General features: G+C 40.7%; 1 protein-coding gene across 1 annotated transcript in view; it reads right to left on the minus strand.

The window, feature by feature from the left end:
• Positions 1-243: 243 nt before the first annotated feature.
• Positions 244-14,686, minus strand: part of RPF2 (ribosome production factor 2 homolog) — an 84,276-nt gene continuing 69,833 nt past the window's right edge. Inside the window, exons 7-10 of the mRNA XM_069234605.1 lie at positions 12,903-13,002; positions 12,453-12,555; positions 11,639-11,783; positions 244-3,311 (exon numbers count right to left, since the gene is read on the minus strand). Coding sequence (XP_069090706.1) covers positions 3,120-3,311; positions 11,639-11,783; positions 12,453-12,555; positions 12,903-13,002 — 540 coding nt within the window. The 3' untranslated portion in view covers positions 244-3,119. The remainder of the gene's footprint in view (positions 3,312-11,638; positions 11,784-12,452; positions 12,556-12,902; positions 13,003-14,686) is intronic.

The raw sequence follows: 14,686 nt of genomic DNA on the forward strand, positions 1-14,686 counted from the left end.
CTACTCCTTTGATAAGCCTACTGCTCGACCACACTACCACAAAATAGAGCATTAGTATCATCTCTTTTTGCCACTATCTTACCTCTAAGGGGAACCCTTGGACTCTGTGCATACTATTCCTTACTTTGAAATAGTGCATACAGAGACAACTTCCTACATATATATTGTGCTTTGATACCACAACAATGATGGTGTGTACTGTACTAATGCAAAATAACAATGAGCAGACAAGACACGGTCACATAGGAGGTGTAACAAAGACATTTATTACAGAAGGACACCACAAATTACAGTAGTAGAGAAAATCCATGGAGGCCAGCAAGCACCTCACCAACCATGTCGCAAAACCCCAAATCACCTTCCACACTTCACATTTTCATCTGACATTTCCATCCCACCCATCCATGCTTCTGTGCACTTATACAAAAAAAGGCCAGTCAGAACAACTCAAATTGTAACAAGAACTGGGTTTGGATTCAGAAATGCATTTCCTAAAATGTAGGGGGAAAATAAAAATGAGAACTGAATAAGCATTAAAAAGGGTTACATTTCAAGGTCAACGTGGGAAAGTACTGCCTTTAATAAGCTGGGGTCCACAGTGTTTGGTTTCTCTTCTCCAAGCAAAAAAGCTGGCATACAAAATAAATCTGTACTCCAAAATGTCGCTGCTTCCGATGAGAAAGATTTCCGATAGAATTTTCTCATTAGCAAATAACCATACTCTCTTCTTTGATGCCAACATCATAAACCGATGACTGTCTAAAAAGCTTACTCCCAGGCATTGCTTTTTCAATCATCTCTACTTATCACTATCTTTTAAATGTGTTAAAAACATGGATTTCTTTTCAACAAAGATGAAGCCACATGCATGGCACTGAATTCTTGGGCACTTACACCAATCAGACTGTTTTATAGTAAAATTAAAGGGCATGCTTTTATCGTTTATTTTACTTGCAACTTATGTCCTGAAGTACTAGAAGTAGACTCTGGCTGTAGAAGAAATTTTTGAAGTAATTTGTTTAAATCACAATTTTTGATTTTTCTATCTATGATTATTCAACTTACTTTGGAACACTTCCGTTGATATATTCACAAATCCAAAAGCAACATAATCCAGTAGAATATTCCTCTCTCTTTGTGAAAAATGTATTCAAACTATCATTTGGTGCTGGTGAAGTAAGGGAGTACATTAAGTAACTTCCAAAAAAGTTAACAGAACAGCATAGCATTAAACGCCAGTAGGCTATTATGATTGTCAAAAACCCCTCTACCAGAGTGAAAGGACACAGCCACAAACAAAGACCAATTCCATTAAAGATGGCCTTAAACGACGAGGTGAGCTCAAGGCAAGAGTTCTAACGATCTTCAAACACTGCGTACACTAAGTGAAGAATGTTCTAATATTAACCGATGAAAACAGAGATGGTTGTCAAAGTGCCAATAATGGTGGTATAGATCTTTTCCTCGGACATTCCGATGCAGAATGTCAGAGCAGAAGATCTATACCACCATTATTGGCACTTTGACCCCCACTGTCTTCAAAAGGAGTAATTCAACATTCCAAAGTTATATTTGACGTTAATGCTTATTTATCTCACTGCACAGCTTGAGTTGTGCTTTTTCCCCCCATCAAAGTTAAAATCCATTATCCATATACTTAGAATCGTTTGCAATTGCTCTTAGTTCAATGTAGCACCAAGTTTTAAAATTCACCACTAAATTCAAACCACCTCCCCGCCCATAAAAAAAAAGTTTGGGTAGTAAACAGGGCTTCTTCTGCGCTTCTAGGGAGAATAGTGGTAAGCCAAGCCATCCTCCTCATGATAATTACATTTGTAACTCAAATAATCACTAATGATAATAACTTAATGACTCAATAATGAAGATGGCTCATTTATCATCCCACCCTTGAATTACAGCAGAATTTGCAAAACAATTCAATGTAGGCGCTGCTCCATGTTCATTCAAAATGGTTCAGCTATGATTTAGGAGACATTGCCAATGTATTATTTCGCAGTGTTGTCTGCTGCATTTATCATTAAAAAAGGCTCAGCACAACTCCTTTAACTGTTCCCATATATTCCAGTTATGGCACCGCAGTACATAGGCAAAAATCAATTTTCGGTTCACTACTACTTACACTGAGCAGTGTAGAAATAGATTCAAATAAGGAAAGGCAGGGTCATAAGAAACTCAAGACTTGCAATAGTCTTCGAGGCTACAACTAGAATTCAGAAAGAAAATCGTTTGCCAGAGATGCACAAGCAGAGCCTGTTCAAGAAATGAGCTTAGATCTGCTGAAGAGTGCAATTATTTGGACTACTGTTTGATTATAGTGCCCGGTGAGACTACTATACAGGATGGAGCTTCAATACACCCACGCAATTTGAAGATGGACAGAATATTTTATGAGTGCAGAATAAAGAAAGTTTGAGGCACCTTTTTACAACTTTTTAAAAGATCTCATGTGTCTGTTTTTGCAGTGTCAAACATGTCATTGTTTCTACGTAGACACTAATATACACTTTTATCGATTTTTAAAAATGAAAGCCTGCTGCATTTTTATATGTAATTAGGGCCCAGCCGTTGATGCCAAAAATAAGCAACACCCAACATTGTAGATTTAGTCCATTTCTTGGTGATAAATCTATGTGTCGCTGCTGCAGAATATTTCTCGGGTTCTGAGTGCTGTAAGAGCTCAGGAAATGCAAATGATTTAGCAGTTGGTGTGCATTTTGAAAATCTTGTCATATGCAATTATTAAAGAGAAAACAAACAGCATTATCTGACGCGTGTGTAGAGGGCTTGCTTTCACGTTTACCAGAAAGCTGTCTTTGGAACGGCTAAGGCAGTAGACCGCTAAGCCAAAAAACAGATGTATTGAGTCACTACCTGCTTATAGCTTTTTTGGAAAATACTCGTCTCTTTCTTCCGTTTTTTTTTTTTTTTTTTTTTTTTTAAAAGAACAGTAGAAGTAGTAGGATGTACATTTTAATTGATAAAAATACACAATGGCAGCCGGATCTGCTCTTGCAACTCTTAAGACAGCAAACAGTCAAAATTGCTATAGGCACAGTGATCAGACGCAGAGCATCAGAAGTCCAGCACAATGTGCCAACTCAACTGGATTGCTCAGTCCTTTTGGTTTTCTTCGGACTGGTCGCTTCTTCTGCTGACGTCTTTTCGCCACGTCTTTTCCTAAGGCCTTTTACTTTCCTTGTCTGCAATTTCGCCAGGTCCTGCTTCTGCATATGGATTCGACCATAGGTTGTTCCAAACGTGTCACGAGATATATTTTTCTTCTTCTTGGCCTGCAGCAAAAAAAAAAAAAAAAAAAAAAAGGAAAATGCGTAAGTGGCCTCAAGAGAAATTGCTTTGTAGAGCTGACACAGGCTACACGCCTCAAAGTGATGCATTTGAAACATGCAGATACGTATAGCGGTTATGGTAAGGATACTTTATAAGTGTTTGAACTACGTAACAGCCTAGGGAGAATTGAGGAGTCTCGAAGTGGGGAAAGCATGAATGTGGCATGGCTGCTAAAACATTTTACTTGACAGGTGCTTGTGACACTAGGGGGCAGTCATTCCACATCTGGGAATTTACCATCAAATCCTCTTTCACAAATACACAGCACCTTTCGGTAGCATGCCTAGAACTTTCCATTACTTGACTGACAATATGCCAGCCAGGAAACTTCCACTAATGAGCATTTTGTTGCGATGTGCATTGTAAAGTTTGTTTCCTGACTAATTTATTTTTTCATGATAAGCACTGTTCTCTAAGGCAGATTGAGCTAAATTAAAACCCACATTCATCTAAGTTTAAAACTTCTAGCTTGCAAGTGCTACAAAAGACACCTGCTAACAAGTTTGGAACAAGCCTTTGCAATGCAATGGGTCTCACATTTGCTGAAGTTAGAGCTACTGGTGTTGTAAATTCATAACAGCTTTTCTTGCCACATAAACTGGTCAACCCCGTCTCATAATTCTGTCTGTTCCTGCCGCATAATTCCAGCAGCTCTGCATATAACTTAAAGCACTTCCATTTACCTGCTTCAAAAAATGAAAATTTTCTCATTTAGCATCCTAATTTAAATCTGCCATGCTAATTCCAACAGAATACCCATTTCACCATCCCACCATCAGAGCTGCTGGCTGGCTAACACAATTACCACAAAACAAGACAGCCACTGAGGAGTAACAAGACAAACTAGAAGGGCCACTCAAACATATCAAGAGTGTTCAAACAGTTATGGTGTAATAAAAACGTTATGTTGGCCAGAATCATGGTCATAATTGCAATAAAGAGATTAATAAAACATACAATTATCATAATAGCCCCCCCCCAAAAAAAAACAGAATACACTTTTGGCATTAGGGTGTAATGCTCAGAACAGCCCCTAAAGGACACCACAATAAAAATAGCATTTGTAAGAAACATGTACATGTAACCATATATTTAGCCCCTAGAGGGCATAAACACACAAAAAGGAATTCACCAAAAGTAATGCAGTGTAACCACATATTTATCCACTAGAGGGCTTAGTGCATTATAAATGTTCAGGGTTAGCAGGTCTACTGAAATGATATTACAAACAAGACCCTTAAAACACAAACTGCTCTCAGCTGTAAAACAAAAGTTCCAGTCATGGGAGAGATTAAAGAGACACTGAATGGTGGGAGGGGTTATTATTTTGGGGTCCATACTAACCTAGTGTGGGTACTCAGATGATCGAGAGAGTATTGTGCTGAACATTTTGAAGGTGGTCCCATTGTCCTAGGACCACCACAGGCTGAGTTATGAGGAGCAAAAATGTTTTGTAAAAGTAAGCCGTGAGGAGCATCATGAGATAACAGAGTGCAACAAATGTAGAATGTTAGCTGCAATGCTCAGAGCAGCCCTAGGGGACACCACAATACAAATAGCAGTTATAAGAAGCATGGTCATGTAACCATATAATTATCCCCTAGAGGGCATAACCACATGCAAACAGAATGGCAGAAAGTAATGCAGTGCAACCATATTTTTAGTCCCTAGAGAGCATAATGTACTACACATTTTCAGGCCTAGCAAGCCTACTGCAATACTAAGGCCCTTAGAACACAAACTATCCCAAGAGGTAGAACAAAAGTTTCAGCCGTAAGAGCTTAAAAAAGGTACTGAATGGTGGAAGGGGTTATTATTTTGGGGTCCCCAGTAACCTAGTGTGGGGACCCAGAGATGGCCTAAAAAGAAAGTGTTTTGCTGAACGTTTTAGTTGTGGTCCCATTGTCCTAGGACCACCACAGGCTGAGTTGTGGTCAAGAATGTTTTGAAAAAGAATGCTTGCAATGTACTGTACTGTTGGGGGGAGTTTTTCCTAACTGCTGTAAATATTGTAGTATCAGCTCTCCCGCTTTGCCGGAAAGCCACCTTGCGGATTTCTTTTTTTTTGTTTTTTGTTTTAGCAAAGCACTTTATCAATTACAGGTGTTTTTGGGAAAGCTATGGAGAGCGAAGGGGAGAGGCAAAAGAAATGACGGTGATTAGGTAACAGTGTGACCAATGTGACCACTGCTCCAATTTCGCCAATGGAGTTTGCGCGGTTAGTGCTGTGAACGCCATGGAGCACGAAGGGGAGAGACAAAAGAAAAAATAAAATTGTCCACACTGAAGCATATTGGCGATCGTGCAATTGTCCATGTAACAGGGTCAGTCTGTAAGGCGTTAACAAAACGTAAAGCATTCACCGATGACAGAGGGAGTTTTAAAAGGCAATCCCACGAATGAGTGAAAGTGATTGGCGTGGTTAACCCACAGATAGATAACAGGTTGGAAACCGCATGTGCGCTAGACCTAAAAAGCACTGGGTCTGGGCTTAATGTGCCAACACAGAGAGCTTTAGGACATTACATCAAGAGACAGGTTGGAATCGCAGGATCAGACAGGGGCTGTAGAGTACTGCAACATGCAATTCAATTTCAGTGAAGGTTGAAGGATACACAGTGAGGGAGGAATACTCCACTCGGCTGAACCAAAACGTGAAAGTCTCAAGCCAACAGTGGAAAGAGGCTGATCAAAGAAAACTGATAGGCCAAAGAACGAAAAGTCCATCTACGTGCACTGTTAGCACTAGGTCCCCTTGATAGTTGCACGGTCAGAAGCTAGACCTTATAAAAAGCTGCGCTGTAAACAAAAATGCATGTACATTTTAAGTGTACACAACACGAGTGCGATCAAAACTGTAAAAGAATGTGTGTGATGGTCTGCCATTTAAGTCAGTTTTTTTAAACTGATGATCCATCTCTGGTCAACAGAGTTGCTGTGCACAAAACAGCAAAATTCACGATTTAAAAATAAGTTCATTTTCAATAAATAACTGGCACAATCAGAAAAATATTCTATATGGTCACCCAGATGCCAGTCGTGGTTCAGAATGCTATATTGTTTGCCTAAATGTCCGGGCTCGTGATGGTGTGATAAAGAGCAAAATCGATAGTTAAGGCAATGGTTTGCCCTTTAAATAGTTTGCATTGTTATGGTTAATGTTACAGCAATAAATATTAAAAGGTTTTAGCATAGGTTGTTTTGGATGGCTGAACATAGTTTAGAAAAGTAAACTACTATTGATTATACAGTGTGAAGCTCAAGAAATGTTTGTCACCTTATCACGATTGTTAGATTTGTTTTAATAGGTTTCATCTAAATATTTTTTTTTAAAAACACAGCTGGCCTGACTTCACTTTACAAGTTAGTAATTTTGGAGCATTTGAAGAAGAGGGTTTCATTCTGCGTATATCCAACTGATAACTAAGATCAAAAACGTAAACCATCCGTCACAAACCCTAAACCGCATATGGGGAGCACTCAAAAGCAGGGGGATACCATCAGTGGCGTAGCGTGGGGGGTGCCGGCCGCACCGGGCGCAACATCTTGGAAGAGACTCGAGTGCTAAAATCCACGGGTTAGGGGGCGCAAATTACTTGCCTTGCCCCGGGTGCTGACAACCCACGCTACGCCACTGGATACCATAAAGGAAGCCCAAGTTTCACTGTTCAAGTGATATAAATATACATGCTCTGACAAAGCCAGTGGGTCTCGTTCTACTGGGTGCTGGCCTTTTGGCTTTTTCTCCCTCAGAGGCTGCCATATATGTGAGCAAACGCATATCGACTATCTTGTAAAGGAGGGTTTGATTTTTTTTTTTTTTTTTTTTTTTACACACACAAGATAGCTGTGTTATTTATGATGGCTAGGTTGTTCTGGAGTTCCAATAAACAAAAACGACATCACAAGATGGCCGCCGCATATGAGCGTGCATGCACTGCACCTATTTTGGAATGGGTTGGTCTTTCCCAAAGCTTGAGGCACAGGAAGTTGGGAGAGGATGGGGTGCTATTCTATTTAGTACTGTGAGAGTGGAACAAATATAGTGATAGCGGAAGCGCAGTGAGGAGGTGATCAGAGATCAGCATCTAACAACAGTACTCGAAATATCCTGGCTTTAAGGGCAGCCCACCCAGCCAATGGTAACTTAAAAAATAAACAGCAGACAATAGCTGAAGGGGGCTAAACTACAGTCCACACTTTTGTACTTTATGCACGTATGTTTGTATGTGAAGGTGCACTGGTAATATCAGGTCTCCAACAAAGGGCAACAGCTGTCTTAACAAGACTTAACAAGGGATGGGAGCCCTTATATTCACCTTCTCCCTGGCATTCCAGAGATGCCCATCCAGTGCTTTGAGCCAGAGGTTTCTGGTGCACTTATTTTTGAGGACCAGCATTTTTTTTTCTGCCTCAAGCATTTACTGCAACCAAAAGACACATATGGAAAAGACAGAGGAAGAGAAAACGAAAAAGCGTCACAAAGAAAGGAGAAAGCTACAAGAGTGAGCTGAAGGGGGAAGGGAATGGCTGCAAATGGAATAAAGAGGCCCAAGACTGCTTTAGGATTACGGTACCTCAGTATTCCGTGCCTGCATATTTAATTGCAGCAGTGGCGTGTTTCAGAGGAGAGCTTTTGGCACCGGGACGTTTTTATTAACAAAATAAAAAAAACTTTTTTTTTTTTTTTAAAGCACTGGATCTATCTAAACCTATTGCACCTGCAATCCGGTTTGAGCATAAAATCACGCAGGCAAGATTTGTTTCTCAAACCTCATCAACTCACTCACGAGCAACTCGCCTCATCTCTTTCCAAATCCTTCCCTCCTATAATGCCAACACAGCAGCACGCAATCTCAAAGCATGGATCACTGAATGCACCGACACTCTAGACACCCCCCAACCCCCATCCTCCTCTGGCTGACATCGGCCAAATACATACCTAGGAAAGCAAACTGGTTTGCCACTAAACTCCAAGAATCAATGTGCACCAGCAGAGTTAGTGAAAAAAGGGGAGGAACAGCCAAACCAGCGAAGACCTCGCCTCCTTCACAGCCGCTACCACCGCTCACCATGAATCATCAAGAATGCACTCCGGGATCGCATCAAATCCTCTACACACAACTCTAAGGAACTCTTCTCAGTCATCAACGAATTCACAAACTCTCCTCTCCAAAGGCACCAGCATCCACCCCGTCACAGGACGGGTGTGAAACTCGCCACCTTTTCCACTGCAATATCCAGGATTTCTACGACAGCTTCCTCCCAGAAAATCCTGGCACTGGAACCTGCGGCCGGCCCCCCCACCCCTAGGCCATCCACAGCTGGCCCACACTTACCACTGAGGTCACAATCAGCATCATGAACAGCATCCAAGCCCCCAAAGACCCCTGCTCCCACCACATATACATCAGAGCTAGCACTTCCATCGGCCAAAGCTCCAAAACACAATGAACTACTCTACCAACACTTGGACCTTCCCAGAGGACTTGAGAAACACCAAAATATGCCCTCTCCTGAAGACCCCTTCGGCCAACCCATCAGAACGAAATAATTTCCGGCCCATCTCTCTGCTATCCTACCCCACTAAAGTACTGTAGAAAGCAATCAACGCACAGCTACGGAATTTAATCGAGGCTAACAAATCCCTGGACAGCTCCCAGTCTTGTTTCCGCAGCAACCACAGCACGGAGACAGCCCTCCTGGCAGCCACCGATGAAATCCGATTACTCCTAGACCGCAGCACTCATACTCCTTGACCTCTCAGCAGCCTTCGACATGGTCTCCCACAGCACTCTATGCACCAGAATCCACGACATAGGAATCCGCAGAAGAGCCCTGGAATGGATACACTACTTCCTCTCCAGAAGGACTCAGAGGGTCAGACTCACACCCTATAAATCCAGACCCCACAGGAGTAAACTGTGGAGTCCCCGAAGGATCCTCACTGTGTCCCACACTGTTCAATGTATACATGGCCCCTCCCGCAGCTATCGTCAGAAACCACAATATGAACATAGCGTCATATGTCGATGACGCAAAACTCATCATTTCCCTCACATGGCCAAAAGGAACTTCCACTCAGGAATGGAAGCTATCGCCACCTGGATGAGAGAAAGCTGCTTCAAGCTTAACTCCGACAAGACTGAGCTCATCATCTTAGGAAGCGCCACCTCAGCTTGAAACAACTTCTGGTGGCCCACATCCCTTAGGAAGAATCTAAAGACGTGGCTCTTCAGATGAGGGCCACTCCCCTCCAAGCACCTGGAGACCCTCACAGGTGAGTAGCCGCACTATACAATAATTAATTGAAACCAGCCGTTTGCGAGTGTTTTGTATGACCTGTCATCAAGACATGTTTTTCACAGTACTTCACAAAACAAATATTCACAGGCAGCACAATAAAATAAACTAAGATGACATATTTTCATAGGCAAATGATATATTTTGCCTAGCCGCAGGACCAGCATGTTCAGAGGTTAAGGCCATTAACCCCACCTGAGACCGACTTATTCTGGGGAAAGGTAGGGTCTGAAGACAGTCAAAGCAGAGGTGTTTTTGATCTGCACAGATGGAGAGGGTGTTCTGAAGCATAGATGCTTGGACCAAGGAAGCCGTCATTCCCAACCTAGAAATCCTAAAGGATCGCACAGCCAGTGAACAGTTTCAAGGCCTAATCAAGCTGGGGGCCCAGAATTTCTTACAGAAATTTGTACGACTGAACCACAGCTACAGTGCACTTGACGAGAGGGGCACTATTAATGGAATGTTCTTTGGCTTTCAGCACGAGTCAGATGAGCAGAAGAGGTGAGAGGCCTCTACGTTCTGAACTTCGTTGCAGGTTGAATAACTGAACTGAAGTACTAAGCAAGACAATTGAGGAAAATAGGCTATTCCCACCTTTATCAAATGGTAAAAACATTGAAGAAATGAAACAGAAAAATACAGTGTGTACAATCACCCTAAACTGGTGTTGTAAGAACAAATGAAAGCCCAGAAGACTCCACGTTTCTGACTCCGGGTCCGTAAGTCAGAAAGAGAAGAGGTTGTTGCCTCAATCATGCCAAGGATTTTTCACAGCACTGGCAGCAACTGCTCTTTTTGAAGGACTGTATTTTGTAAAGTAAGACCTCAGAAGCAGAGAACTGAGGAGTGTGTTAGGAGTGCCTCACTGTGTACAGAAGCAAATTGAACGCATGAAGTGTGGACGACCTACAATTTAGAATTCACCTTTCATAAACACACTCGCGTTTATCACTGAGCACCTCTCCAGTTTAAAATTTATTTTTAAGTCAGTTAACAGTCCTCAAAGAACCTAACACTAGCCAATGTGGTTCCTTTACTGGGTTGAGCCTGAGAGAGATTGGTTCCCTAAAATATATTATAGAATGATTAAAATCTACATTTTCAAACTCAAGCAACCAATAATTTTTCTGTTATTTGACTGTTGTTCTGAAAAGCAGCCATCTTTTCTATCCACAACTCTCCAAAATGTTTTGGAGTGTACTTTGTAAAGAAAAGGGTGCATAAATATTTGTGTTCTTTTGGGGAAGCCCACTCCTAGCACCTGATCATAACTAATTCCAAGGAAGGACTGAAATTAAAACTAAAGATTTTTAAAAATAATTAAACAGCTCAGGTATTTTGTTCCCAACACAAATTATTCAATTATCTGCACTAGGGAGAGTTTCTCAAAAATATGAACAACATAATCCTAAAAAGAAAAGTAATAAAGGGCTTGGGCCTCCGAGGGGGGTCTCTCCGTTAATTAAAATGGACCTACCAAGAATTTTAGAAGCAGAACCTACACGCTGTCAAATAAAGAAAGCCTATACTTTCAAAAAGAAGCCATGCGATAAATTTGTCTACCACACCAATTACCCTGTGAATAAACCAAAACGCTTGGCAGAAAGTGTGCTGGTGTAAATTAAGACAACCACTTCCCAAACAATCACAGTTCAAAATAAAAATCCCAAGTTTCCATCTCCATTGGTCACCTGGTCAACTGTCACAATAACACTTTACTGCTTGAATTACGGCAGTATGTGGGAACCTAAACATGATTTCCCTGTAGACAATTTACACTGAAAAAAATCCCTAAGTCAACATCCCAATTACTACTTCCCCTGCTACAACACGAGTTAAAAATAATGTTTACAATCTTCTAATTTACAAAGGAAAATGTTGTAAGGTCAGTGCAGCCTTCTTAACAGTCACTGTCACTTCAAAAGTATGAAAACACAGGCACTTCGGTGCTTGCAAACTATACCTTAAGAGTTTTCGGACGCTTCATAGCCAGTTTATAAAGATCATCTGATGCCAAATGAGTCCTTCTCATAATAAAGTCAAAGGAAGGTCCAATTTCTTCAAGTTCAATCCTCGGTGTCCTACAGCCAGATTTCTTCAACAGTACTCTAGGAGAAATATAGCAAAGAAATGATATACACACGAACAAGGACAGTTTCCAAACGAAACTATTGTCTCATGTCTTTTTCAGATTGAGTCACAAAACCCACTTTGACATAATGCACACTAGATAAACGTTGGGTTGACAAAAGTTATAGGAAAAACCGACTTAGAAGCACTGCAACTCCCAGAAGTGATTGCTTTGTTAACATAGTACATCACAAGTGGCAAATAATACCACAAGGTTGTAAAAGACAACACAATCATTTTACATTTAGACACTAAGATAAAAGATTCAAATTAACTGAAAACTGCGCATTTAATTTGAGGAATTCCAATATTGGTATCAGTTACACCCTATGAAATCAGAGGTGCTGATGTCTGCGGTTAGGTAGACAAGCGTGTTTAAGCTCTGACAAAATCAAGGTTATCCGAATACCCCTTTTACTAGTGCTCGAACTTACTGATATCAACTAACGATTAAGACCCAAAGTGAAGTCATATCATATTGGGCAAAAATGTCCATTAACAATCCGTGGTAATAGAGAAGATGTGATCAAGCCCTGAATAAATATAAACTGAAACCCAGCAGAAAAAGAACTTCAACAATTATGGCATCCTAAATTCACTGATTAAATCTGGAGGACCAACAGTTAATACCATGAGGAGATATTTACTTGTAGCTCCGCATAAAAATCTTTCCGTCCATTGCTGTGAAATGTAGAACGTGCTCTAAACCAGCCAATCGAATATTCGGAACTGTTGGACCTCTGAAGAAATCTGAAAAGAAAATTATGTAACATTGATCTCAAGTTCCTATGAAGGTCCAACAAGGTTTAACAATGCAAAGCTGGGACCCCGATTAACAGGTTAGAAATTTGTGTCAGAATACTCAGAACAATGTTAAAATCCTTTGGTGGCAGGCGTATGCCTGCAAGTGACAACAGGTGCAATAGGCCATCAAAATGACAACTACCAGATGCTTCACCCTCACAACCCGTAGGAAAGAGTAAAATTAAGTTGAAATTAATTTCAAGTAGCCACAAAACTGAGAAATAGTCTATCACATCTTGTATAGATGTTTGAGCATGCTGTCATGTCTAAAAGCCAGCTAACTGGTATCTTACCAATAAGAAGGCTTTTTAACCTTCTGTAGTCTTCGGTTGCTTCAAATGTGTCTCCAGCAAATATTAGCATGGGCTTTGTACCTTCTGGACATTTACTGTTCTGGAAGAAAATTCAAAATGTACTGAAGTAACAACTTAGTGACTTTGCACAATTTAGTTCCCAAACCACTCTGTGAAAGGTCACCCTTCTACACGGATTCCCCACGTAGTGAATGGGTTCTACACAATATTAAGCGGTCATTAGCAGGCACCTGGAAACTTCTGGCTACAAAGTGCCTCACTGGCTATCCAAATAAGCATGTGGAAAGACAGAAAGTGTTGTTTACTCTTAAATCACTAGCCTTTATCCAACTCAAGGGAACAGGGATGGAAATCCTATCGGACTAATTCAATGAGACATGAACTACTGTATTCTGGGAATTATTGAAAGCTAACTGTTTTGTTGATACCGTCCAGCAACTGACAACAGTGACTGACACGTGCACAATTCGCAGTCTGTCTTGTGGCCAATGATTTGATAGTTTGAGCTGAAAATACACCAAACCCCCTGAGAGGCTGCCTGACTAATATCCATATTTGGATGTTTCAATAATGCATTCATGTGAATGCCGGCAAGACAAAATTAAAGTAACCTGGGCAAACAGTAAAAAGAAAAAAAAAAAACACACACACACACACACACACACACACACACACTTACTTTACTACCTTCTCAAGTAAACCAGACTTCTACTACCCAACCAAATCTCTACAGGGGCATCTTAGATTTAAAACTTAGGGTTGTGCTGCAAAGCTTTACATATGCATTTTTCTAATCTCCAAATTCCTAGCAGGGGTAGAAAACTTCAATGTGTTGGCAAATTTCCTCTTCCAAATAGCATCACTAGATCTGTGATCATGTACCCGTGGAATGGTCACCAAACATGTTCAATCTGCAGCTCCCTTGACCTATTTTCCGTTGTCTGTGACTCCCCATTATGTTACTTTTTTTTGGCTGGAATGCCGGGAACGTGGGTTGGGGGGCAAGGGGGCGGGTAAGAATGTAAGCCCAGCCTAGGGAGTACTTTGTTTCTCCCTGAAAATAATTGGGATGAAGCTGATTAAGGTATTGCTATTATAGATATAACAAAATAAAAATATAAAATATGTTTAATAAAAAAAAACAAAAAAAAACACTTTAATTGGCTGAGTCAGAAACAATACTTTTCAGCACTGGGGTCTGCATGCCATATGGAATATATATATTTTTTTAATGTGTTTTAAAAAATTGCTTTTGGGGCACCGTAGTATATGCAATTAGCAGGAGGCCTCCCAGTTATGAATAGCTGCCATCCTCACCCTCCGTTACTACTACTGTATCAAAACATTCTGTTCTGTAGTAACTACTGGAAAAAAGGAAAAAAAACAAAAAAAAAAAAAAACACTTTAATTTGCCGAGTCAGAAACAATACTTTTCAGCACTGGGGTCTGCAGGCCATATGGAATATATATATTTTTTTAATGTGTTTTAAAAAATTGCTTTTGGGGCACCGTAGTATATGCAATTAGCAGGAGGCCTCCCAGTTATGAATAGCTGCCATCCTCACCCTCCGTTACTACTACTGTATCAAAACATATTCTGTTCTGTAGTAACTACTGGGAAAAAAAAAAAAAACTGGACAAGCCAGTCTTTTCTTTCACTTTGAAGATTTAAGCCATTTACTGCCACTATTTTATTTTCTGCTTTGCCACCACGATTGCATAACATAACACTGTTCATTAAGATTAAGGCCAATACTATGTGG

The sequence above is a fragment of the Pleurodeles waltl genome, chromosome 5, assembly GCF_031143425.1.
Source record: "Pleurodeles waltl isolate 20211129_DDA chromosome 5, aPleWal1.hap1.20221129, whole genome shotgun sequence".
Lineage (NCBI taxonomy): Eukaryota > Metazoa > Chordata > Amphibia > Caudata > Salamandridae > Pleurodeles > Pleurodeles waltl.